Raw genomic sequence first — 25,559 nt, 5'->3', positions numbered from 1 at the left:
TTATGCACATGGGCCTACATGTTTGTGTGTGGACACATGGTCTTCATTTCTCTTGGGGTTTACGCAGGAGCAGAACTGCTAAGTGATAGGTAGGTAGGTTGGTAGGTAGGTAGATGATAGATAACATATCGATGGACAGATGGACTGACAGATAATGGATGGATGGTGAGATAGATACACAAATCCATAGATTGGATGGATGGATGAACAGATGGATGATTAGATGGATAGAGATGATAGATAGATAGATAGATAGATAGATAGATAGATAGATAGATAATAGATAAACAATAGATAAACAATAGATATAGATGGATAAATGGACTGATGGATGAGGGATGGATGGAAAGAGATGGTAGATGTTGGAGATAGATAAATAAATTAGATACACAGATGATGGATGGATAGATACATATGGATGGGTAGATGGATGGATGGATGATGGATGGAGATGACAGATACATATATACATAAATATATAGATGGACTGATGGATGGATGGATGATTATGATGGATGAATGGAGATGATAGATGATTGGGTGGATGGATGGATGATGGATGAATGGAGATGATTGATGGATGGATGACGGATGGATGATGGATGGATGATGAATAGTGAATGAATGGAGATGATTGATGGATGGATGACGGATGGATGATGGATGGATGATGAATAGTGAATGAATGGAGATGATTGATGGATGGATGACGGATGGATGATGGATGGATGATGAATAGTGAATGAATGGAGATGATGGATGGATGGATGGATGGGCAGAGATGACAGGTAGATGATACACAGGTAACACATGTCGGTGCATAGATGCATGCACAGTCTACATAGGTGGGTGGGAACATCCACGTGGAATACTTCCCCCTCCACTGCCTTTGCTTCAATGCACCGTTCACCATCTTACTTGAGGAAGAGCTCACTTGCTCATAGAACCCTCCTTCATAAGGAGCCGGCCCTGCTGACACCCTGATTTGGGACTCCTGGCCTCCAGAGCTGGAACAGAGAACTTTCCCATTGTTTTAAATTCCCAACTTGTGGTCCCATGTTGCCGCAGGCACAGAAAAGCAATACTGTCCCATCCTCCACAGTGGAAACTGGGCTCACAGAGGGCGGTCCCTGCCCAGGGCCATCCAGCTCCCACTGGAAGAGCTGGGTCTTGAACCCAGGTCTCACTAACCAAATCCCCTCCCAGGCTAGGCTCTCATCACTAGGCCATCATGCCCCCCATGGGACACACCACACCATAGGGCAGGCCATTAATTTCACATGGAAAAAACCATAAATGGGTCTACGTGGGGGATTTCCCCTTCCCCCACCCCCAAGTCACCCAAGTTTTCCTTTCATTCATGTCATGAGCCTGCTTGTTTGATGAGACAATAAACATCTCATTTCATATCAATTTTACCTGTGGAGGGGGGACCTGCAGATGAGCTTCAATTAACAAGTGACGTCTCTCTTAAGCAGGATGATGAACTGTGCATTGAAGGGAGGCAAGGGAGGGAAACTATGTGAGGCAGACGTGCCTCCCTCCTCATCTCTTTGTCTACACAGTCCATCTGTGTGTCTGTCATCTACCTGTCTACCTGTAGCCATCATCCACCCACCTGTCATCTACCAGCTATCCATCCATCCACCTACCTGTCCATCTATGTCTATCTGTTATCTATGTCTCTATATCTATCCATCTGCTCTTATCTATTCTTTTCCATCCATCCATGGATCCTCTTATCCATTCATCCATTCATCCATCTGTTCTTTATCTATCGTCTATCCATCCACTTATCCATTCATCCGTCTACATCTTTCTGTTATCTGTTGCTCTATCTACCCAACCATCCATCCGTCATATCTACTCATCAATCCATCTCTCCATCTCTCTATCTATATCTGTTATCTGTTTATCCATCTATCCATGTCTCCATCAATATGTATCTGTTATCTATGTTTGCATATCTGTCTATCCATCTATTCCTTTCCATCCATCCATCATCTATCTATCTATCTATCTATCTATCTATCTATCTATCTATCCTTGTATCTATCACCTATCCTCTATCTACCTATCAACCATCTACCTATCATCCATCTAACTGTATCAATGATCTATCTATTTACCTGTCTACCTAACCCCAGGTTCCAGCAGTCATCTATCTGTCTCTATTGTCTATATATTGATCTGCACACATACCTGGTGCCTTCTTTAAAAGGCCCTTCTCTGGAAGCCAAGCCCTTCCTGACATCACCCGGGGTGCACCTGTGTCGTCTTCATCGGCATGTTGGGCAGCTCTTCACATCCACTAGAGACAGGTCCCCACTCTATGTGGAAAGCAGGAAAACGTGCACATACCCAGGGCGCGTCACCCGGAATGGCTCCTGTCCCTGGGGGTTTGAGTCAGGAGGACAAGGGAAGGGGCCCATCCCCGGGGTCAGGCAGGCGTGAGACCCTCGGGATGACTTGGTCTCTCCTCAAATGTCCGTTGGGCTGCTTTTCTCTTTGGCAGCTTCGCAGCCCACATTGCTGCAAAGTGGACGCGTACCGTGAACCCAGGTATGGTGAAACTCTTGCAGGGCACGTCGATCTGTTAACTGAGAGCAAAGATTTGAATCCCCGTGGTTGAAGAGAGGGCAGCTTTAGTCAAGTTGACCGCGTGCCCTCCGACCCCTCCGTCCATGGGCTCATTCTGCAAAAACCCCCTCTGACACATTCACCCAGTTGCGTTTGTAGTTCGGTTGTGGTAGGAAGTGCCCGAAATTCCTGTTATGTGCTGCTTGCAAAGTGCTATTTCCTGGCAGCTCACCGCCTGCCCCAGGCCGGCCGGGTTTTCTTTCACGGAATGTGTCTTCACGTTAATTAATGCCTGCATGCGGCGGCTTCCTGCCTCACAGACAGAGGCTGCTTTGGCAGGTGCCACTCAGACGGCCCGGCTGAGGAACGTGTGCATAGGGGGGTGCGGCTTGAAAGTGGAAAAGAATTAAAAAAAAAAAAAAAAAAGCAACAATGTCAGGCAAGCAGAAAGCAAGGGGCTGGTTGCATTTCAGAGAATCGGGTCTCTGGTTGGCGAGGTCGCCCTCCGGTCGTGTCCCACCCTGGGAAAAAAAAGACGCAGAAGGCGGGAAAGATTGTGATCGCGGCTGCTGCATTGCATGAGGTGTAGATTAAAATCTGCACAGTCCACACGCGTGTAGACAGACCTCGGCATGCAAATCACCTGTCACGGACGGCGCGCTCCGGGTTGTGCAATGCAGAGGGAAATAGGAGAACAGAGAGCGACCAGACCGTCACGTGAGCGTGTGTGCTTAGCGGGGACGATTCCTGCACCGTGATCTGAGCAGACGGCCGGGCCCGCGTCCCCCGCCCGCCCCCCCGCCCTCACCCACCAGCTGTCCCCACGACTGCCGCTCTTTCACCCCTTTGAAGTCTCAGATCAGACTGTTCGCCGGGAGGTGAGGCGGCGGCAAATGTGAGACTCGAGTCCACAAAGACTGGGGACCTGGAGGTGGGGAGGCATGGGCTGTATCCTGTCACACTCAGAGAAGCGCTTGTCACAGCCCGCAAAGTGACCCGGAGGCCGCCAGCAAGGCACAGGGCCCCTGCACAAGGCCCCTTGTGCACAGACCACCCTTCCGCAGGCCTCCTGACTGGCGCTTGCCGTTCGCAGCGCTTCCAGACCCCAGGCATTCGGATACCCCGTCTCATGGGGGTGCTCGTGTGACGCACCCTGGGGGCCTGGGGGCCACCTTCCCGGAGGCCTTCGTGCCATCGTATGGCTTCTTTGCCGAGCTGTCATGCAGATCTTTTGCACATTTTCAGAAGGGGTCACATGGGGCCATTTCTTCTCTTATCGTTGACTTTTAACAGTTCTTTGTATATGATAGATAGATAGATAGATAGATAGATAGATAGATAGATAGACAGATAGACAGATAGATAGCTTATTTTTGGATGTGTCTCTGGCAGATATTTTCTCTGAGTCTGCGTGTTGTCTTCACGTGCTCTTGACATTATCCTTTCTTCATTTTGATCAAGTCCGGCCTATCCGTTAGCTTTCTCATGCATCATGCCTTTGGCGTTCCGTCTAAAAGACGACCGCCGTGCCCGAGATGATCTGGATTCTCTTTTCTTTTGGAGACCTTTTGTACTTTTGTATTTTGCACTCAGGTCTGTGACCCATTTTAAGTTCTTTTTTTTTTCCCCCCAAAAGATGTAAGATCTGTGTCTACATTCTTGGGTTTTTGTGTTTTTTTTTTTTTCTAAGTTTCGGGGTTTTGTATGTGGATGTCCAGTCAGTCCAGCAACATCTGTTGAAGAAATTATCTTTGCTCTAGTGGATTGCCCTGGCTTTTTGGTCAAAGATGAGTTGACTCTATTGATGGGGCTGTTTCTGGGCCTTTGTTCTACTCCATTGATCTATTGGTGTCTTCTTCTGAGAATATCACCTTGTATTCACTGCTGTTGCTTTATAGTAAGTAGTGAAGTCATCCTTTTCCTTCAACATTATGTTGGTCGTTTGCCTCTCCAGGTCAACCCTAGGGTCGGTTGGTCAATGTCCACATCTGTTAAGGAGGTGTTGGGGTTGCAGGTATCTCTCCTCTCTCCTACACAGGCTGTAGCACCTTAAGGTGATGGCTTACAACCCCAGTTGGGGGAACAGTCAAGCTCAGATGGGCCAGTGAGTTCAGGGATCTCTCAGGTACAATTAGTTTCTGATTTTTTTTTTGTTTTCCTAGATCCCATCATACATTTGCTCAGCAGACACCAGGCTGGGGTGAGGCGCACACATGATGACAATCCCTCTGTGTGACAGCACACAGGGAACAATTATAACACACTTGGGCAGCAGCCCGAGGATGACAACGGGAAACTTAAAACTGTAAAAGCAGTCAGAAAAGAGGAAGGAGAATATTTTATAGTTACAGCATGGGAAAGACATATTTCATATAAGATAGTCGGTATTTAAACCTGAGAAAGGTATAAAATATAGAAGGCATCGTGGGAAAGATTTTGTGACATAGGGATATAAAATGTTAATGCAACATGAAACAGCACCAACGAAATGGGTGGGTGGATGGATGGATGAATAGGTGGATGGATAGAGAGATGATAGATAGATAGATAGATAGATAGATAGATAGATAGATAGATGATATGGATGGATGGTTGGATGGATGGATGGATGGATGGATGGATGGATGGATGGATGGTTGAATGGATGAGTAAATTGTTGGATGGATGGGTGGATAGATAGATGATAGAAAGTATGAATGGGGATCCCTGGGTGGCGCAGCGGTTTAGCACCTGCCTTTGGCCCGGGGCGTGATCCTGGAGACCCGGGATCGAATCCCACGTTGGGCTCCCGGTGCATGGAGCCTGCTTCTCCCTCTGCCTATGTCTCTGCTTCTCTCTCTCTCTCTTTCTCTCTGTAACTATCATAAATAAATAATAAATAAATAATAATAATTAAAAAAAAAAGAAAGTATGAATGGATGATTGGATGGATGGACGGGTGGGGTGGACCAATGGATGTATAGAAGATAAGAATGGATCATTGGATGGATGGATGCTTGAATGGATGAGTAGCTTGTTAGATATAGATGCATAAGTAGATGGATGGATGGACAGATAGACGATATAGATGGATAGATGGCTGGATGGTTGAATGGATGAGTAGATTGTTGGATGGATGGATGGATGGATGGATGGATGGATGGATGGATGGTTGGATGAGTAGATTGTTAGATGTATAGATGCATAAGTAGATGGATGGATGGATAGATAGATGATATAGATGGATAGATGGCTGGATGGTTGAACTGACGAGTAGATTGTTGGATGGAAGGATGGATGGATGGATGGACAGATGGATGGATGAATGAATGGATGGATAGATGATAGAAGATAAGAATGGATGGAGGGATGAATGGATAGATGGATAAGTAGATTGTTGGATGGATAGATAGATGATAGAAAATATGAATGGATGGTTGGATGGATGGACAGGTGGGGTGGACCAATGGATGTATAGAAGATAAGAATGGATCATTGGATGGATGGATGGATGGATGGATGGATGGATGGATGGATGAATGGATGGATGGATGAAGGGAGAGAGAAAAGGAGACAGGGACGGATGTATGGATAGATAGATGACCCAGGGGTGGGGCCTCCCGTGGACCATAGCATCAACCCTATCTCTGCCTCCATCTCCACATGGCGTCCTCCCCATGTGCCTCTCTGTGTCCAGACTTCCCCCTTTTCATCGAGACGCCAGGCATACTGGAGTCTGGTCCCATCCTAATTGGATAACTTGCACAGTCTATTTCTAACGAAGGTCACATACTTTCTGAGGTCCGAGGAATTAGGACTTCAACACATGCATTTGGGGGAGGCACCTTTCAGCCCACGACAACCGCAGACTTTCTTGTGTCTTTGGTGAGTGGCCCATGGTTGACCAGAAAACCCAGCAGCTTCCTCTCCTGAATCACATGACAGATATTGGGCATGTCTTGGGGTTTGGGCAAGAAGGTGGTGTCCCAGACGAGGCTGGTGAGGGGGTGCACAGCTTCCCGAGGGCCACGTGTGAATGCCCAGAACCTCTGGGTGTCACGGTCAGATTCCAAACCCCAGGCTGGGTGTCCCGAGTCCTCTCGGCACTGGCGGGGCCATCGCTGTAGCCGGGAGCACGGCCCTCAGGTGCTCCGAGGGTCAGCCCCAGTTGGCTGCACCCAGTTGGCTGGGTCTCGGAGGGTGGTTCTCATGCTGATGACGCCTCAAGAGAAGTCACTCCTGACGGACACTTCTGTCTGTCCGTTGAAGGTGGAGGATCCAGAAAATACTACAAACAGCTCTTAGGAATATTCTCCTCCTTGACACCTCGTACGGTGGGCTGAGTGGGGGCCCCCGAAGACGTGGTCCCCAGAACCTGGGAATGTGATTTGTTTGGAAATAGGGTGTTTGCAGATGGGATGACATGAAGGCTCTGAGACGAGGTGGCCCTACGTCCAGCGACAGGGGTCCTTGGAAAAGACAGGAGGAGCCGCAGACACAGAGGAGGAGCCCCGTGAGGATGGAGGCGGAGACGGGAGGGACGCGGCCACCAGCCCGGGGATGCCTGGGGCCCCAGATGCTGGAAGAGGCAGGAGGGCCCCTCCCCGGAGCCTCCGGAGGGAGCACAGCCCTGCCCACCTGCAGCTCCGACTTCTGGTCTCCAGAGCTGGGGAGGACGAATATCCGTTCAAAAGCCACCATGCATTTGGATCCTGCAACGGCACCACGTGAGGGCTGCCAAGAACCAAGACACCCTGAAGGGAGACCAGCCTGCAGTGCAAGGGCTGGCCGGTGGCTTCCTGTCCCCGCCGTGAGCGCAGCACCTGGGCCGGCCCCCAGGGCTCAGGAAACACGAGTCGTGACAGTGAAAGGACGCTCGGGGGCCCTGAGAGGAGCTCTCAAGAGCTTGAGTCACTGATGCTCTTCACCCATTTACCCTCTGCTTTTCCCCAGACCCTTGAGTCAGCGTCACCTCAACTGACCCAAAGGACCCCTGTGCTACGTGTTGTGAGCCTTCGCGTGGGGTGGGGCGTGTCCGGGGCTGCGGGTAAAACCAACAGCCCTGTTCACAGTCACCAAGCAGCAGGAACAACCCCAAAAGTTGACGCGACCCATCCACGGAAGGATGGATGAACCGAATGGCGCCTCAGCCACCGAAGGGACCCCGGCTCTGACACCTGCTGCCCCCAGCATGGGCCTTGAGAGCACGATGCTCTCGGAGACGCCGGCGAGCACGGAGCGTGCGATCCCGCGTCGGTGAAGCTCCAGAACAGGCACATCCGGGGAGACCCAGGATGTGGACGTGCGACCCCTCCGGGGGCTGGGGGCGGCGGCGAGGACGCGGCCCCGGCGCCCGGCTTTCCTTCAGGGGTCGCATTGTGCTCCTGCCGGCACATCTGCGAAGACGTTCAAAACCACAGAATTGTCCACTTCAAACGGGTGAACTTGACCATATGTAAATCATATCTCAGTGAAGGTGTGAAACACCAAAAAAAAAAAGTTTTTTTTTTTTTAAAGAAATGAGGGGCATCCGGCCGACCCAGGCCTGAGCCCGTCGGCCGTTGGCGCCCCGGCGCTGACACCGCGGGCATTTCCTGTGGGCACAGGCTGACCGGCCGCCCGCCGAGGCCCCTCTGCAGGAGCCCCCTCTGCTCGCCCGCTTTTTGCTCCGTTGGTAAAATTTCCATCCTGCCGCCCACCCGCCACCAGCCGGGCCCAAACCACAAGTGCCCGTGTGTCACAGGAGCCGGGTCTGCAGAGCTGATTTCTTTATTAATCACCCGTGGCGCTGGGCCGGAGGGCACGCTGCAGGGGCCCAGACACCCCGAGGCCGCAGCGGGGGCTGTGCAGCCACAGCGGGCTGCTTGTCGTCCTGAGATGACACATGGGAGCTGGGGTGTCATCTTCCGCCACCTGCCGCGTGCGCACCTCTGCTTTCAACTCGGCTGCACAGCATGCAAATGGGCGCCTCCCGGGCCGCCACCTGGGGGGACAACAATAGATCAGCTCGGCCCTCTTTGCTGCGCTCGCCTCCGGAAGCAGAAAGGGAAACAGTTTCCCACCCCCAATTCCCGCCCCGTGCGGGAAGGCTCGGCGTTCCCAGGGGCTGGTTTCCTGCGTGCACGTCCGTCTGTGCCCCAGGACACTTGCTCGGCACCTGGCCGTGGACGCATCCCCGTGGTGCACACGTGCGTGCGACCTGCATGTCCCCAGAGCACAGAGTGTCGTCCCCGCTCGTGCTCTGCACCCTGCGAGGCATTGGTGTGTGTCCCCCCCCGGCTCCGTGGATGGAGGTGGCCACCGGGTGACAGTAGGAGCCACCCCATGAGCAGAGCAGAAAGCATCACAGTCAAAGTGAAACCCGGGGCCGTTTTTAAGCCGGTTTGAGGAACCTGTCCGTGCAGATGCGGGCGGCAGGTGGCAGGCCTCCGCGGCAGGAAGCCACGCCACCCCCCGGGGCAGCGGAGGGGCACATAGATGGGCCCCGAAGGCCGTGTCTGGGGCTCTCCAGCGGCCTGCAAGCAGACACCCCCGGAGGGACTGCCCTAGGACGTGGCGGCCAGTGCCCAGGCTGGTGGGCATCACGGCGACAGAGGGCGCAGCAAGGCCCCCGGGGGAGGCCGGCGCCATCTCTGGGGCGCCCTCCTGTGTTCTGAGGCCCATGCCACCATGTGTCCACCATGAGCCCGGCGCCCCAGGGTGGGGGTCCCTTTGCTGCCGGGCTCCCCCGGAGCAGGGGTGTGCAGGTTTGTACACTTCTCTGTGCGCTTTATCAGGCCGCGAGATAGTCAAGCCGAATCAGCTGGCAGAGGGGGCTCGGTGTCCAGGGTCCCCCTGCAGGGACTCCAGCCCATGTTCAGGGGCATCTGCACCTCAAGGCCCCGTCCCGCGGCACCTGCAGCTGGCGGGGAGCTCCTTGCCTGCCCTGCAGAGCTCCAGAAGCACTGGGCGTGCGGCGCCGGGGACGTGCCCGAGGTCCCAGGTGGGTCCAGCTGCAGAGCCAGGAGCTGGACTCTGTGTCTGGACCCTGGGACTGAGCACCCGTGTCTACGCCAGGCCCCAGCATGATGCCAGGTCCCTGTTGCCAAGATGCACATAGACACGTAAGCCGTGGAAGGTGCCGTGGAGCTGCCCAGAAAAGTGCCTCCTGGCAAAGAATGATTTTGCTGCAATTCTGCAGAGAAGCGGCCTCGGTCTGTGTCCACCTGTGCTTGCCTGGGCGCTGCAGGGGGCGCGGCTCCGCGGGATGCACCGCACCGGGGTTTTCAGCAGAGAAGGTGTCTGCATGAGCGCGGCAGGGAAGCCCTTGGGGAGGCATCTGGACATGTCTCACCTCAATGCAAATGAAGGCCCAGGGACCTTCACCCAGGACGGCCTACGGCAGCACGGGGCAGGCGCCCTGGGTGCAGAGGTCCCGGGCAGGGTGTGCATGCACGGCACCTGGGGTCCCGGGGCGACATGCACCGTCAGAGGAGACCCCGTCCCCCAGGAGCAGCACCTATGTCCTCATGGGACGGGCCTCTGCAGAGACCTGGGGAGAGAGGTCAGAGGCCAGAGCTGTGGCCACGCCCACCGTCTGCTGTGGGGGTGCCGGTGAGGGGCACGTGGGGCTGTCCCCTGTCTCCTACGGGAGAATCAGGACTAAGATAATGAACACCTGGTCATTGTCTCCCAGCGCCCACGAGGCCCCTTGCAGGCCACCCTCGCTGCATCCCCGCGGGTTCTCCGGAGAAGCAGACCCGAAAGGCTGCAGATGGATGCACATGGCTTTGACGTCCATAGGTGGCTTGTGAGTGTGCCTATACGTACAGGGCTGCTGCAGCTGCAGGCTGCGTACATATGTACGGACAGAGCGCCGCCATACCACGTCTAAGTGCAATAGGACACGCGTGCCGGAGGACACATGCCTGTGCCTATATAGACACAGATGTGGAAAGTAGGATGTGAAGTAAGAGAATATACGCGCGTGTGCTGTGAGCTTCTGCATAGGCAGGATACATATAGGATATATGTGTGTGTGCACATATGAACACACCATAGGATGTGTGTGTGCACTTCTGAACACACCATAGGGTATATATATGTGTGCACATATAAATACACATATATGCAATAAGGTGGGTGTGTGCATATGTATATATACAAATGGCAGGGTAGATGTGTGTGTAGAAATACATACATGTAGATGCAGTAAGACGTGCACGCAATACATGCATCTGGATGTGTACATACATATGAATGCACACACAATAGGGTATGTGTGTGTGTATATACATTTATGTGCAACAGGACAAATATTCAAGAGGATTGCATGTGTGTGTATACAAACGTGCATGTAATAGGCTACATGTATGCAATAGAATGCGTATATGACCGGGCATACGTGTGGCTACAGGTACATCTTCATGAAAGAGGGTACATATGCGATAGAATGCGTGTGCACATACATATGCAATAAGATAAATACACAACAGGACGTGTGTGTGCATACATGTATTTACAACATCATATGTGTGTATGGATGTAAATACAGTCGAATGCGTGCAGAGTAGGCTGCGTGTACACACCTATTTGCAACAGGATAAATATGCACTAGGATATACGTGTATGCATACATATGCACGTGACAACAAATATACAATAGGACGTGGGTGTGTATATTCACACGTGCATATGCGACAGGATAAATACGCAGGAGGATGTGCGTGTACCTACATGTATTTACGGCATAATACGCATGCGTGTATATAAAAGAATAGCATGCATGCAGGATCGCCGTGTGTGTGTGCATACTTGTGTTTGCAACAGGATAAACATGCAGTAGGGTGTGTGTCCATATACGTGCATGTATATGCCATACGGTGAATACACAGTTAAGATGTGTGTGTGTACACATGCATGTACGCGATAGGATTAATGTGTACCAGGACGTGCACACGTACACACATATGCGACACAATATGCATGCACGCGTCTGCGGGAAGGTAAATGCACAACAAGATGCGCGTGTCCGTGTATCGTGCGTACATATGCGACAGGATAAATACACAAGAGAATGTGCGTGTACGTACATGCATGCACCTGGATGTGTGCACACGTACATATACACACAATACGCACGTGCACATACATGCGACGCAATGCGCACACAACAGGCCATGTGTCTGTGCATGCACATGTATAAACATGTACAATAGAACACGTGTGTGCGTGAGTGTGGACCTGCACGTATGGAGGCATATACAGATACAGAAAACCTTCCGTCAAGGCCTGGCCCACACGGCTGCGCAGTGTGAGCGTGACATCTGCGGGCAGGAGGCGGGCGGGAGCCTCAGGAGAGAGCTCCGGCGTCCGGAAGTTGAACACCTTCTCCTCTGGGAAACCTGGCTGCGCCCTCGGGCCTTCCCCTGATGAGACGAGGCCCACCACGGGCTACAGCATCGCCTCTTTCCTTCAAGGCGGCTGCCTGTGCTCCGGGGGCCACAGTCATGAAACCCTTGCATGGCCACCGCCTCATGCACACCCAACTGCATTGGCGCGCGCTGTAGCCCGGCCGCGTGGGCGCATCGGCCACCCGTCTAGGTAGGGTCCACCTCTCCCGGCACACTTGCTCCCCTGCGCCCCTGGGCTCCACCAGCAGGCAGAAGAGTGCCTCGTGGGGGCGGCCGAGAACAGCACGCAGAGGTGAGGCTCGGGTGGCCGTGGGGACAGGGCCCCAACCTGCGTACCTGCGAGTCCAGGTTCCGTAGTGCTGTGAGCGCTCCAAGAGGCGGGGACCTGGGGGATTTGAAGCCACACGGGAGGCGAGCGTGTGCTCGTCGGGGCAGGTGCACGGCCGCGGTACCTTGAGCAGGTGCGTGTGCGTCGTGGCCTTGAAGCTCAGATGTGGAGCAATCAGGTGACACACGTGTGCACTCTTCCCTCCACCCCTCCCCGTGGTCGTGGACGTTCGCATGAGGGAGGGACGGGGTGCTGTGCTGGGCCGTTGGGATGGAAGAGGGGCTTCCCGCGGTGTGCGTGCGCCCCTCCCAGAGCCCGTTGGGGTCTCCAAAGGCCCCCCCAGTCGGTGATGAGCACCCTGCACGGTGTGCGTGCGCCCCTCCCAGAGCCCGTCGGGGTCTCCAAAGGCCCCCCCAGTCGGTGATGAGCACCCTGCACGGTGTGCGTGTGCCCCTCCCAGAGCCCCGTTGGGGTCTCCAAAGCCCCTCCCAGTCGGTGATGAGCAACCTGCGGGGTGTGCTGCGCCCCTCCCAGAGCCCCGTTGGGGTCTCCAAAGCCCCCCCCCCCAGTCGGTGATGAGCAACCTGCGGGTGTGCGCCCCTCCCAGAGCCCCGTTGGGTTCTCCAAAGCCCCCCCCCCCAGTCGGTGATGAGCACCCTGCACGGTGTGCGTGCGCCCCTCCCAGAGCCCCGTTGGGGTCTCCAAAGCCCCCCCCCAAGTCGGTGATGAGCACCCTGCGGGTGTGCGTGTGCCCCTCCCAGAGCCCCGTTGGGGTCTCCAAAGCCCCTCCCACCCCGGCGGTGATGAGCACCCTGCGCGGTGTGCGTGCGCCCCTCCCAGAGCCCCGTTGGGGTCTCCAAAGCCCCCCCCCAGTCGGTGATGAGCACCCTGCACGGTGTGCGTGCGCCCCTCCCAGAGCCCCGTTGGGGTCTCCAAAGCCCCCCCAAGTCGGTGATGAGCACCCTGCGGGTGTGCGTGTGCCCCTCCCAGAGCCCCGTTGGGGTCTCCAAAGCCCCTCCCACCCCGGCGGTGATGAGCACCCTGCGGGTGTGCGTGGGCCCTTCTCAGAGCCCCGTCAGGGTCTCCAAAGCCCCCCCCCACCCCCCCGCCATCACCTATGAGCACCGTGCAGTGTGCATGCGCCCTCCCAGAGCCCCATCGGGGTCTCCAACCCCCCCACCCCATCGGTGATGATGATCCCCCAAGATCAGAGTCCCCGCTGCGGGGGAGCTGAGCCACTGCATCCCGTGAGGCGCAAGGGCGGAGGAAGCAGGGCCGCCCCGCACAGGGTGCCCGCGGGGCAGGTGGCGGGTGTCGAGGCGGTGGCACAGTGCCCCTGAGCGGCCATCCAGGGCAGCAGTCGTAGCCAGCGCGCTCCGGGGTGCCCCCCCCACCCGGCCAGGGTTTGCACCCAGAAACCGGGTCAGTCCCTTGGCATGCTGCCGTGTGCGCACGTCCCCCGGGCTTCCACGGGGAAGCACCGCACCGCCCCGGGCCCTGGTGTGGCCGCGAAGTGCGGGGAGCTCCCGGGGCAGCCCCACCCGCATCCCTCACCCAAGCGCCCCTTGCCTTGCAGACCCGCGTCCCGCGGCACCGGCGCCACCATGGACATGAACGTGTCGGGGCCGGACAACGCCACCATCCTGATGCTGCGCGACCCCGTCATCGCGGTGGCCCTGCCCGTGGTGTACTCGCTGGTGGCGGTGGTCAGCATCCCGGGCAACCTGTTCTCGCTGTGGGTGCTGTGCCGGCACATCGGGCCCAAGTCCCCGTCCGTGGTGTTCATGATCAACCTGAGCGTCACGGACCTGATGCTGGCCAGCGTGCTGCCCTTCCAGATCTACTACCACCGCAACGGCAACCACTGGGTGTTCGGCGAGGTGCTGTGCAACGTGGTCACCGTGGTCTTCTACGCCAACATGTACTCGTCCATCCTCACCATGACGTGCATCAGCGTGGAGCGCTTCCTGGGCGTCGTGTACCCGCTGGCCTCCGCGCCCTGGCGCCGCCGCCGCTACGCCGTGGCCGCCTGCGCCGCCGCGTGGCTGCTGCTCCTGGTGGCGCTGTCCCCGCTGGCGCGCACCGACCTCACCTACGCCGTGGAGGAGCTGGGCATCGTCACCTGCTTCGACGTGCTCAAGTCCACCATGCTGCCCAGCGTGGCCATGTGGGCCATCTTCCTCTTCACGCTCTTCATCGTGCTCTTCTTCATCCCCTTCGTGGTCACCGTGGCCTGCTACACGGCCACCATCCTGACGCTGCTGCGCGCCTCCGACCCGCAGGGCCGCGGCCAGCGCCGCCGCGCCGTCAGCCTGGCCTTCGTGGTGCTGCTGGCCTTCGTCACCTGCTTCGCGCCCAACAACTTCGTGCTGCTGGTGCACATGGTGAGCCGGCTCTTCCTGGGCCGCAGCTACTACCACGTGTACAAGCTCACGCTGTGCCTCAGCTGCGTCAACAACTGCCTGGACCCCTTCGTGTATTACTTCGCCTCCCGCGAGTTCCAGCTGCGTCTGCGGCGCTACCTGGGCTACGGGCCGCTGCCGGCCACCTGCCGGGACGCGGGGCGCGACAGCCTGTTCTCGCCGCGGACGCTGTCGGCGCGCTCCATGTCCAGCGGCCACGGCGACGGGCTGGAGGCTCCGGGCCGGCCGGCCCTCAGGAGGCAGGAGAGCGTGTTCTGAGCCCCGCGCCGCCCCCCCGGGGCTGCAGGTGCACACAGGCCGCCGCTGGGGGACGGGGCGCGCGGGGACGGACGGCGCTGCAGCGGTGCAGGACGCATGGTGCCGGCTCCCTGACGCCCAGCACCCACCCTGACCACGCACTCAGCCGGCCCATCCGGGTCCCCGGGGTCCCCAGCGTCCGCCGGCCTTGCTCTGTGCACCTGCTGCTGGAGACCCTGGACAGCCTGGACCGCGTGTGCAGAGCAGCCTCGGTCAGTGTGCATGACCCCAGACACGGGTAGACGTGCCCCTGTTGACCTCTGTGCTCCCGGAGCTCACCAGCACCCCCTCCCCGCGCTGCTATGGCAAAGGGCCCCCCCGCCAGCCAGGAGCAACCACAAGGGCTTCCAAATGGGTTGGTGACTCTGGTTCCTCCAGGCTCACGTTCCCCAAAATGTCACAACTCCCCACGTCCGCACACGGCGGGCAACCACGCAGGAGGCGCGGGTGGAGAGCCTCCGGCTGGAGCACAGACTGCTGACGATGAGTTCCATGAACGACGATGGCCGGCTGCTGCCACCACTGGGGTCCCGGACATCTCCAGGCCCCGAGGCGCCCTCCGGACGGTTCTCAGCCTCCTCCTCCCCCCGGGTGACAGCCGCTGAGCCACGTGCGAGTCCTCCCAGGGTGTGGGCTGACCTCGTGCACCTCGCCTCGCCCAAGGAGCCCTCTGGGACCCGGGCACCTGGCCAGACCACCGACCCTACATGTATGAGTGCCCAAGGCTCTCCGGGACCAAGTAGTGACCCCAAACCCGTGTCCGTCCAGGAGCTCAGAACGTGATCTCCTGCATCGGGGCGGCCCTAAATCCAACGACAGGAAGAGACAGGAGAGGAGCTGCAGACGCAGAGGAGGAGCCCCGTGAGGGCGGAGGCGGAGACGGAAGGGACGCGGCCACCAACCCCGGGGATGCCTGGGGCCCCAGGCACTGGAAGAGGCGGGAGGGACCCTCCCCGGAGCCCGTGGACCTCAGCGCTCTGGCCCCCCTGGACCTGAGATGTCCAGTCTCCAGAGCTGGGACGGGATGTGGTGTGCAGGGCTCTCCGGAAGATGAGACAAGCCGTGGCCTCCGGGGTTGGCCTTCGTAACTCGCGGGGTGAATGCGGGGCACAGAGCCTCCAGGAGGGTCCCCGGCGTGGTGGCACCGAAGATGCCCCGTGCCCTCGATGCCCTTCTGCACACGGTGACGTCCCCGCGTGGAGTCCAACGCCATGCACACGCCGCCCTTCACAGGGCACCTGCTCCGGGGAGTAACCGGAGACGCACACGCGGCTCCGGCGGGAGGAGAGTGTGGCCCTGGGACGAGACCCACGTTCCCACCCCTGCCCTGCGCCCCTGCAGGTTGAAAGTGGGCGAGCCCGGGCTGCGCGTGCCCCTGGGGCCTGAGACTCGGCTTTGGGGGCCCGTCGACACTGTCACCATGGTCATCACCCACCGCCTTGCACCGGAAGGTCCCCGCCGGGGATGGCATCCAAGCCACTTGGTCCTGAATGCCCAGCTGTGAGCACAGAGTCCGAGGCCACCATAAGGACCCTTCGGAGAGACCCCTTGAGACTTACTTGCAGAGGCATTTACCTGGGGGGGCTTGGGGGGTGGGGGGAGGCCCAGGTGACTCCAAGAAGCCTGGCCTTAGCGACCTGGATTCTGCGACCAAGTAAGCACGTCCCCCGACTGTCTTAAACCCTAGAAAGCATCTTCGAGGCAGCAGCATCCAGGGCCGGACGTCCTGAGCCAGCAGGACGCCCCCACCCACGCTCTGGGCGTGGGCCTGGCCTGTCCGCTGCGCAGAAGCTGTGAGAACCTCAAAGCAGCCGCACGGAGCAGCTCACGGCGTGAACGGGAGGAAGCCCGTCTACATAACATCGTCCGCCGCCGCAGGATGTCAGGGCCCCGAAGCCGTCGGGGGGACAGAGGGGACTGGCCCCGGGGTCACCGTCCTGTAAGCGGGCAGCAGCCGCATTAGCTGGGGGACGGGGCCTCTTCCCAGCTGCAGAGGTCGCGGCTTCGTGCCACGGAGTCTGTGCTGGAGCCCGAAATGCCAGGACGGGCCTTGCTGCTGGCTGGACACGCCGACCGCGTGTGCCTCGTGTGTGTGCGTATGTGCGTGTGCGCCCCAGAAACTCCACCTGTCTGCCTGTTAAGTATCGAATAAAAGTATGACGTGTTGGGGGTACGCACGGCTTGGGGGCTTTCTGGAAAGATGTGATGCCCGGATTGGGCTCCTGCTGCAGGAGAGGCAGGGGCGCCCGACACCTAACACCCGGGCGCCACCCCATTTTCTCCCCTTTCGGGAGGTGAGCACGTTCCCCGTTCTGACCTCGGAGCCCCCTGCTGTCCAACGACGGTGCCCACGTCGCTTTGGAGCGCACGCTGCCCTCGGCCAGACCCTGGGGCCTCCAACCTCAAGGCTCTTCTCCGAGTCGGGGTGCTGGGAAGCACGCGGCCTGCGTCGGGGCAACACAGCCCGCAGAGGGCGCGCGATGCCATCGAGGGTTTGTTCCCTGGGACGGTGGCGCTTTAACAAGAAAGAAATCCTTTTTTGTAAGAGATACGTGTGTAAATGTCCATGTGTCTCATGATATGACGTTTGATGCTTGGCTTAAAATACCAGAGCAGACACATGCGTGCACACGCATGGACCCACGTTCGTGCATTATGCGGGCATCCATCCACGCACACACATACGTGTCTGCACGTACATGCACACAATGCACCCATATACACACGCACACGTGTGGGCATCCATCCTCCATGCACTCCTACGCATGTGCACATGCATGTACCCATGTACACACATGCGTGAATGCAGGTGTCCATCCATTCATGTGCTCATGCACGCATACACACATTCATGCATGCGTGTGGGCATCCACCCATGGACACACACATATGCACGATATACCCATGTACGTGCATGCATACGTGTGGGCATCCACGCACCTGCATGCACCCATATACAGGCATGCACTCATCCATCCGTGCACACACACCCATGCACACAATGTACCCTATACATGCATGCACATCATGCACCCATATACACACATGCACGCGGTATCCATCCATGCATGCACACATACATGCACACACATGCGTGCACACAATGTACCCTATCCACACACACACACATGTGGGCATCCCTCCATGCACATACTCTTATATGCACACACACATACCCATGTGCACCCATATACACGCATGCATGCAGATATCCATCCATGCACACACACATGCACACACGGGTACACACAATGTACCCTATACACACATGCACACACTCTTATATGCACGCACACATACATGCACAGACACATACCCGTGTGCACCCATATACATGCATGCATGCACATATCCATCCATGCACACACACATGCATGCACACACACATGCACACAATGTACCCTATCGACGCATGACACGTGTGGGCATCCATCCATGCACACACATACCCGTGTGCACCCATATACATGCATGCATCCATTCATGCACGCACACATAGATGCACACACACACGCACACAAGGTACCCTATCCATGCATGCACACATGTGGGCATCCATCCATGCACACACTCTTATATGCACACACACATACATGCACACACATACCCACGTGCACCCATATACACACATGCACGCAGATATCCATCCATGCACACACACACATGCACACACGGGTACACACAATGTACCCTATACACACATGCACACTCTTATATGTACGCACACATACATGTACACATGCCCGTGTGCACCCATATACATGCATGCATGCACGTATCCATCCATGCATACACACATGCACACACACATGCACACAAGGTACCCTATCCACGCATGCACACGTGTGGGCATCCATCCATGCACGCACTCCCACTTGCACACACACATCCATGTACGTGAGCTTGCAAACACATTTGGGGGACTGGAAGAAAAATGGCAGAACATTGAGCACTGATGATGGGTGAAGGGAATGTGGGCTTCCATTCGATAATTCTCCTTCCTATGAGCCTGTTTGAAAATATCTACACTAAAAAAAAAAGAGGCGTTCCGGTAAACATCACACAAAACCATCGATTTCTGCCCAGAGTCACCTCTCCAGAGCGCTGAACACGGAAAAAGCAAACATTCCCAGCGTATCTGTCCTTTTTTTCTCTTATCTTTTCCTTCTGAGTATTTCTTTGTATATTGTGATAAAATACAGAGACACAAGATCCACCGTGTTAACCCTGTGACGGCGTCGGGTCACTGGTCGCAAACACATCCGTGGTGCTGTGCCACCGTCCCCAACATCCGCGTCCAGAACTCTTCATCCTGCGGCACGGAGGCTGTGACAACCCCAGGCCCGCCGCCCAGCATCCGCTTGCTGTCCCTACACAGGCGACACCTGCTATACATGCGCGGTCACGCACAACGTGTCCGTCTGTGTGTCCCTGGGTCCCCGAGCACCGCGGCCCCCGGCTCGAGCCACCGCACGGTTCACTGGCCTGTGGTCCGCTCGCAGAGCTGTCCCGGAAACACCACAAGGCAGCTCTGGGGTATTCCCATCGCCCCAAAGAGACGCCCGACGCCCGTGTGCTCCCCACCCCGACGGCCAGCCTCGGGCAAGCACACGCGCAATCTCTGCTTCTGCACCCGTGTCCTTCCTGCCCTGGTGACGTCAGCGGGGTCATACACCCTTGGTGTTGACGATGACGCTGAAGGATCGGAACGTCTAGAACCCGGTGTCTATCACAAGGCGCCGGGAATGTCTTTCTACCCTCAACGGTGCGCTCTTTCTGGAAACCACAGCCCGGAAAACGCCTCCCACACTTAGCAAGACGTGAGAATGCCGCAGTTATCCGGCCACCTACGACGTAACCGGGCTCAGGCTGACTTGCTGAGCCAAGGTTGACCTTGGCTGCTTTTTTTTGGTGGGGGGGGGCTGACCTCTTTGGACCTCTGTGTGCCTTGGTAAATGTCGCCGAGGTTGCCTTTCAACGCCGTGAAGGTACCTCCAGGGAGGGAGTAAATGCAAGTGAAGGTACAGGGTGAGGGCTTGGGACGGGGACACGCTGTGTGATGGCTCGGCTGGTTTCGGGGACTCCCGGGTCAACCCCACACAACGGGCAGCAAGCAGAGCATCAACCCCACACCCGGGCATCCCCCGGTCTGTCACATGCATAAGCTCCTACGATGGGGCAGCTGTTGGGTCCACTTTGCAGAGGAGTAAACTGAGGCACAAAGCGGTGGAGGGACTCCTCCGGGGTCCCAGAGCTGGGGAGCGGACCACCCTGGGCTTGAGCCTTGCTGGCACCTGTCCCCGGAGCCCGATCCCACACCTGCCGGGGCCCCTTCCTGCATTTGGGGACGCGCCCTTGTTGGTCCTCACCTGCCCCCGATGCACCAGGTGATGCGACGATGTTGTCAGCAGGATAGGGGAGGGCGGGACGGGTGTGCGGGGACACGCTGTGCTACGTGGGCAGCCTCCCCGCGAGCCTAAAAGCACCGCACAGCAGCCCGGCCCTAAATGAGACGCGGGCCCGCGCACAGAAACGACGGGGCCAGGGAAAGCTCGGCCTGGCCCGCCCCGACTTCTGAAAGATGCGGGATATTTGTGGCCGCTGCTCTGGTTCTCCGGCCCTCTGTGGGGACAGCCCCCGGGACGGGACGGGGGCCCCTGCGATCCGTGCTGAGGGTCCCCAGGCTCTGGGAGCTGCTTCCCCGGCCCACGACCCCCACCCCGGCCCCCCGCACCCCTGCTCACTCCGCGTCCCCCTCTGTACCCCACACGGGCTCTGGGCGCCTCGGCCTGCTCTGAGCCCCCATCCACTGCCTCACGGGACATGGGTCCGCACAGAACACTGAAGGGGACGAAGCAGAGACGTAACAACGGCAGCCAAACGCGTCATCAGTGGTCGTGTCCAAACGCGCCTGCGCCGCATATACACGGACACCTGCACACGGACACGCACATACAGGTGTGCAGTGTGGCGTGGTGGGCACGTGTGCGTAGTCGCCGGGGCACGCCGGTGGTCACAACGGCGCGGGGCGCTGGTGTCATCTGGCAGGCGGACACGGGGACAGTGCTCAGCCGTCGGCCGTGCCCGGGACGCCCCGCCTCACACGGTCATGCAGCCCCTGATGCCGGCAGTGCCCGGGGCGGAGAAGCCTGGCAGGACAGACGCTTGTCTGTGTCCCCGTCACATCCATGTCCATCCGTCCGGCCACCGCGTATCCATCCAGGCACCCATCCGCTCTATCCATGCACCTTCTGTGCGTAGGCACCGTCCTACCTCCCCACCCACCCACCATCTCTCCATCCACCATCCATGCGTCATCCATCATATCAATGAACCAGTCATCGATCAACCATGTCTATCTCCGGTCAGGGTCCTCCACCGAGGCCTCCTCTGTCCCCAGGGAACCTGGAGCACCGCAGACCATTCCGTGGTCACAGCTTGAAGAGAAGGCAGCACCATCTAGTGGCGGAAGCCGCGCAGGCGCCCCATGCCCCGGTGTGCCCAGGACGCCCCCACAAAAATGAGCCATGGACCCCAAATGTCAGTAGTGGTGGCGCGCAGGTCCCCCCTTAGCCTCAGCAGGGGAGATCGTGTCCGTCTACCGCCCTGCCTACCTGCTCACCCGTCTCCGTGCCGCAGGGTTCGCGGCCACACTCTTCCGCCTCCCGGGGGAACCCCTGCCCCGACGCCCCGCCCGCCACCACCGCCATCTCCGCTCCCCCTACCTCCTCCCTCCTCCCTGAGAGCCCCCCCGCCGTCTCCGCTCCCCCCGCCTCCTCCCGGGCACCTCCCAGGGGAGCCCCACCTCCGCCCTCCCACCTCCTCCCGGGGACCCCCGTCTCCGCCCCCCCACGTCTTCCCGGGGACCCCCGTCTCCGCTCCCCCGCCTCCTCCCGGGGACCCCCCTGCCGTCTGCGCTCCCCCCACCTCCTCCCGGGGACCTCCCAGGGGAGCCCCATCTCTGCTCTCTGCACCCCCTCCCTGGGACCCCCGATCTCCGCTCCCTGCACAGCCCAGCGACCTCCATCTCCAGTCCCCACACGTCTTCCCGGGGACCCCTGTCTCCGCTCCCCACCCCTTCCCGGGACCCTCCCAGGCGACCCCCACATCTCCGCTCGTCCCACCTCCTCCCAGGGACCCTCCCCCGCCCCCCCCCCGTCTCCGCCCCCCCAACGCCCTCCTGAGTACTCCGTCTCCGCTCCCCCCGACTCCTCCGGGGGACCCCCGTCTCCGCCCCCCCCACGTCTTCCCGGGGACCCGTATCCGCCCCCCCCGCCTCCTCCCGGGGACCCCCGTCTCCGCCCCGCCCACGTCTTCCCGGGGACCCCCGTTTCCGGCCCCCACGTCTTCCCGGGGACCCCCAGTCTCTGCCCCCCCCACGTCTTCCCCGGGACCCCCGTCTCCGGCCCCCACGTCTTCCCGGGGACCCCCAGTCTCTGCCCCCCCCCCCGCCTCCACCCGGGGACCCCCGTCTCCGCCCCCCACGTCTTCCCGGGGACCCGTATCCGCCCCCCCCGCCTCCTCCCGGGGACCCCCGTCTCCGCCCCGCCCACGTCTTCCCGGGGACCCCCGTTTCCGGCCCCCACGTCTTCCCGGGGACCCCCAGTCTCTGCCCCCCCCACGTCTTCCCCGGGACCCCCGTCTCCGGCCCCCACGTCTTCCCGGGGACCCCCAGTCTCTGCCCCCCCCCCCGCCTCCACCCGGGGACCCCCGTCTCCGCCCCCCACGTCTTCCCGGGGACCTCCCAGGGGAGCCCCACCTCCGCCCCCCCACCTCCTCCCGGGGACCCCCGTCTCCGCCCCCCCACGTCTTCCTGGGGACCCCCGTCTCCGCTCCCCCGCCTCCTCCCGGGGACCCCCCTCCCGTCTCCGCCCCCCCACGTCTTCCCGGGTCCCCCAGTCTCCACGCTCGCCCCCGCACGGCCCACCAGGCCCCCCGGACGGGTGCTCCCGAGGCCGCCCACAAGGACCCCCACCGTCCCCGCGGCGCCGCGGGCTCTGGGGCGCGGCGCGGAGAGGACGCGCAGCCTCAGTAGGGCCGGGAGGCAGGGGCGGGCTGCGGGCCTCCTGGGGGCGGGGGGACGGGGGCGGGGCCTCGGGGCGGGGCGGGGCGGGGCGGGGCGGGGGCGGGGCCCCAGTGCCCGCGGAGCGCGCGGCGCGGAGGACCGTGGTCGGAGCGTGCGCTGCGGTCCGGGCCGGGGCGGGCGCGGGGTCGGGGTCGGGGTCGGGGTCGGGGTGCGGGCGCCATGGCGCTGAGCCCGGTGATCGGGAAGCTGCTGCACAAGCGCGTGGTGCTGGCCAGCGCGTCCCCCCGCCGCCGGGAGATCCTCAGCCAGGCGGTGAGCGGCCTGCGCCGGGGCTGGGGCGGGGAGGGGCGGCCGGGGACCCGGGGCCTGGGGCCGGGCTTAGTGACCTGGGGGCCTCGGCCGGGAGGTCTGCAGACTGCAGGCCTGGGGCCGGGAGGACCTGAGGCCGGGCACCTGGGGACCTGGGGGCCTGAGGCCTACTGACCCATGGCACTAGTGCTCAGGCACCCGGTGACCTAGGGGCCTGGGGCCTACTGACTTGCGGGGCTACTGCTGGGGGTCCAGGTGACCCGGTGGCCTGGGGACGTGGAGGTCTGTAGACCTGGGGGTCCGGGGCCGGGAGGACCTGAGGCTGGGCACCTGGGGACTTGGAGGCCTGAGACTAGTGCTCGGAGTCCTGTGACTCCGGGGCCTGGAGACCTGGGGGTCTGAGGCCGGAGACCTAGTAACCAGGGGCACACTGACCTGCGGGGATACTGCCCAGGGGACCTAGCGACCAGGAGTGCAGGCCAGTGCCGGGGCTAGGGGTCTGTGTGACCAGGGGGCAGGGGTCTGCAGTCTGGGGTCTTCGTTGGAGCAACGGCGTAGGGATTCCAGGTCCCAGTGACAGGGTGCTTGGGGTGTGTGTGGTCTGCGTGGCCTAGGACTGGAGACTTCAGGCCAGGCCCAGTGGCCTAGTGACCTCCTGGCCGAGGGACTGCCCGGCCAAGGCCATGTCTGTGCCTGAGCTGGGTCCGTCCTGTGGTGTCACTGTGTGACTGGCCCCCCCACGGGGACGGCCTTGCCTGTCCACACGTGTTTGGGGACCGCGGTCAAGCAGTGTCCGTGGCATTTTGTGCGGGTGGTCAGTTTCCAGCTGCTTGTCCCGCCCCGGGGCTGACGTGCCGGCCTCGGGGACACTCCGCGAGCCCTTTGACCGCTCAGAGCCTCAGACCCCGGCCCAAGCAGGCCGGCCGGCTGGCCTGTGCGTGGCCGCTGCATGGACGGCAGTGGCTTCCCTCCAGGTCCGCTGGGCCCCAGCCAGCCCGCTCCCCCTGGGCCGCTGGGCAGCACCCACGGGTCCCTGTGCCAGGAGGACAGGCCAGGCAGGAGCCGGCGCGCAGGGAGGGCCTCGTGGACCGCAGGGGGGGCGCTCGCTGCTCAGGGTCCGTGGGCTCTCCCCGCGGCGCCTGACACCCCGTGTTCTCGTGTTCCAGGGTCTCAGGTTTGAGGTGGTTCCTTCGAGGTTCAAAGAGACGCTGGATAAAGCCTCCTTCCCCGCACCCTACGCCTACGCCATGGAAACGGCCAAGCAGAAGGCCCTGGAGGTGGCCGCCAGGATGTACCAGGCGAGCAGCCGGGGCTGGGAGGGCGGTGGGCTCGGGGCTGAGCGCTGGGCTGGCCTCACCGTCCTGGGCTCTCGGGTCCCAGCGTGTGGGCCCAATTCCCTGCAGCGCGCGCTTGAGGAACCCAACAGGACCACTGAGCACAAAGGAGTGACGGGGCCTAATTAGGATCCGAGCGCCCGGGCGGCATTGGGGTCTCCCGACGGGGCCGGGGTCGGCGCTGACCTGCTCGCAGGCAGCCTTCGCAGTGCCCAGTCCTGCCGGGGAGGACGGCGTTCACCATCTGGGTTACTTAACGCTCCATCGTAACGGATAGAGCATCAGCTAGGACGTGAGTTACCTGGGACGCGATGTAACGCTGTCGGTCACAGGATAAAGTCATGCAATGCACCGTCGTAATGAATTCGTTATTATGTTTAATATAGTTATTTAATACACTATCCTAAGGAGTATAACATTGTTTTTAATATAGTTATTTTATACACTATCCTAAGGAATATAACATCATTATTTACAATATAGTCATTTAATACACCATCGTAATGAATATAACATCATTATTTACAGTATAAGGTTACGTAATACAGTATCGTAATGAATATAACATTTTTAATATAGTTATTTAACACAGTATCGTAATGAATATAACACTATTATATGCAATATAAAGTCATTTAATACACCATCGTAATGACTATGACATTATTTTTAATATAGTTATTTAATACACTATCCTAAGGAATATAACATCATTATTTACAATATAAAGTTATTTAATACACCATCGTAATGAATGTAACATTATTTAGAATATAAGGTTATTTAATACACTATCGTAAGGAATATAATGTTATTATTTACAATATAAAGTTATTTAATACACCATCGTAGTGACTATAACATTTTTATTTTTTATTTTTATTTTTTTCA

The 25,559-nt window shown here is 58.9% G+C and overlaps 2 protein-coding genes across 4 annotated transcripts in view; both read left to right on the top strand.

Annotated features, from left to right (window-relative positions):
• Window positions 1-17,172, top strand: part of LOC140629077 (S-geranylgeranyl-glutathione receptor P2RY8-like) — a 36,929-nt gene extending 19,757 nt beyond the window's left edge. For both annotated transcript variants that reach the window (XM_072818481.1, XM_072818482.1), the window contains exon 2: window positions 13,856-17,172. In XM_072818481.1, the coding sequence (XP_072674582.1) occupies window positions 13,884-14,960 (1,077 nt within the window). In that variant the 5' untranslated portion in view covers window positions 13,856-13,883 and the 3' untranslated portion in view covers window positions 14,961-17,172. The remainder of the gene's footprint in view (window positions 1-13,855) is intronic.
• LOC140629076 (probable bifunctional dTTP/UTP pyrophosphatase/methyltransferase protein) overlaps window positions 1-25,559 on the top strand; it is a 60,591-nt gene that overhangs the window by 19,757 nt on the left and 15,275 nt on the right. Inside the window, exons 1-2 of one of the 2 annotated variants that reach the window (XM_072818478.1) lie at window positions 23,181-23,337; window positions 24,501-24,632. In XM_072818478.1, the coding sequence (XP_072674579.1) occupies window positions 23,245-23,337; window positions 24,501-24,632 (225 nt within the window). In that variant the 5' untranslated portion in view covers window positions 23,181-23,244. Of the gene's footprint in view, window positions 1-23,180; window positions 23,338-24,500; window positions 24,633-25,559 lie in introns of those variants that run through there. The other variant, XM_072818479.1, reaches the window with a different exon arrangement.

The sequence above is a fragment of the Canis lupus genome, chromosome Y (assembly GCF_048164855.1).
Source record: "Canis lupus baileyi chromosome Y, mCanLup2.hap1, whole genome shotgun sequence".
Classification (NCBI taxonomy): Eukaryota; Metazoa; Chordata; class Mammalia; order Carnivora; family Canidae; genus Canis; species Canis lupus.
Note: the sequence above shows the minus strand (reverse complement) of the source record. Positions and strands in the feature narration are given on the sequence as shown.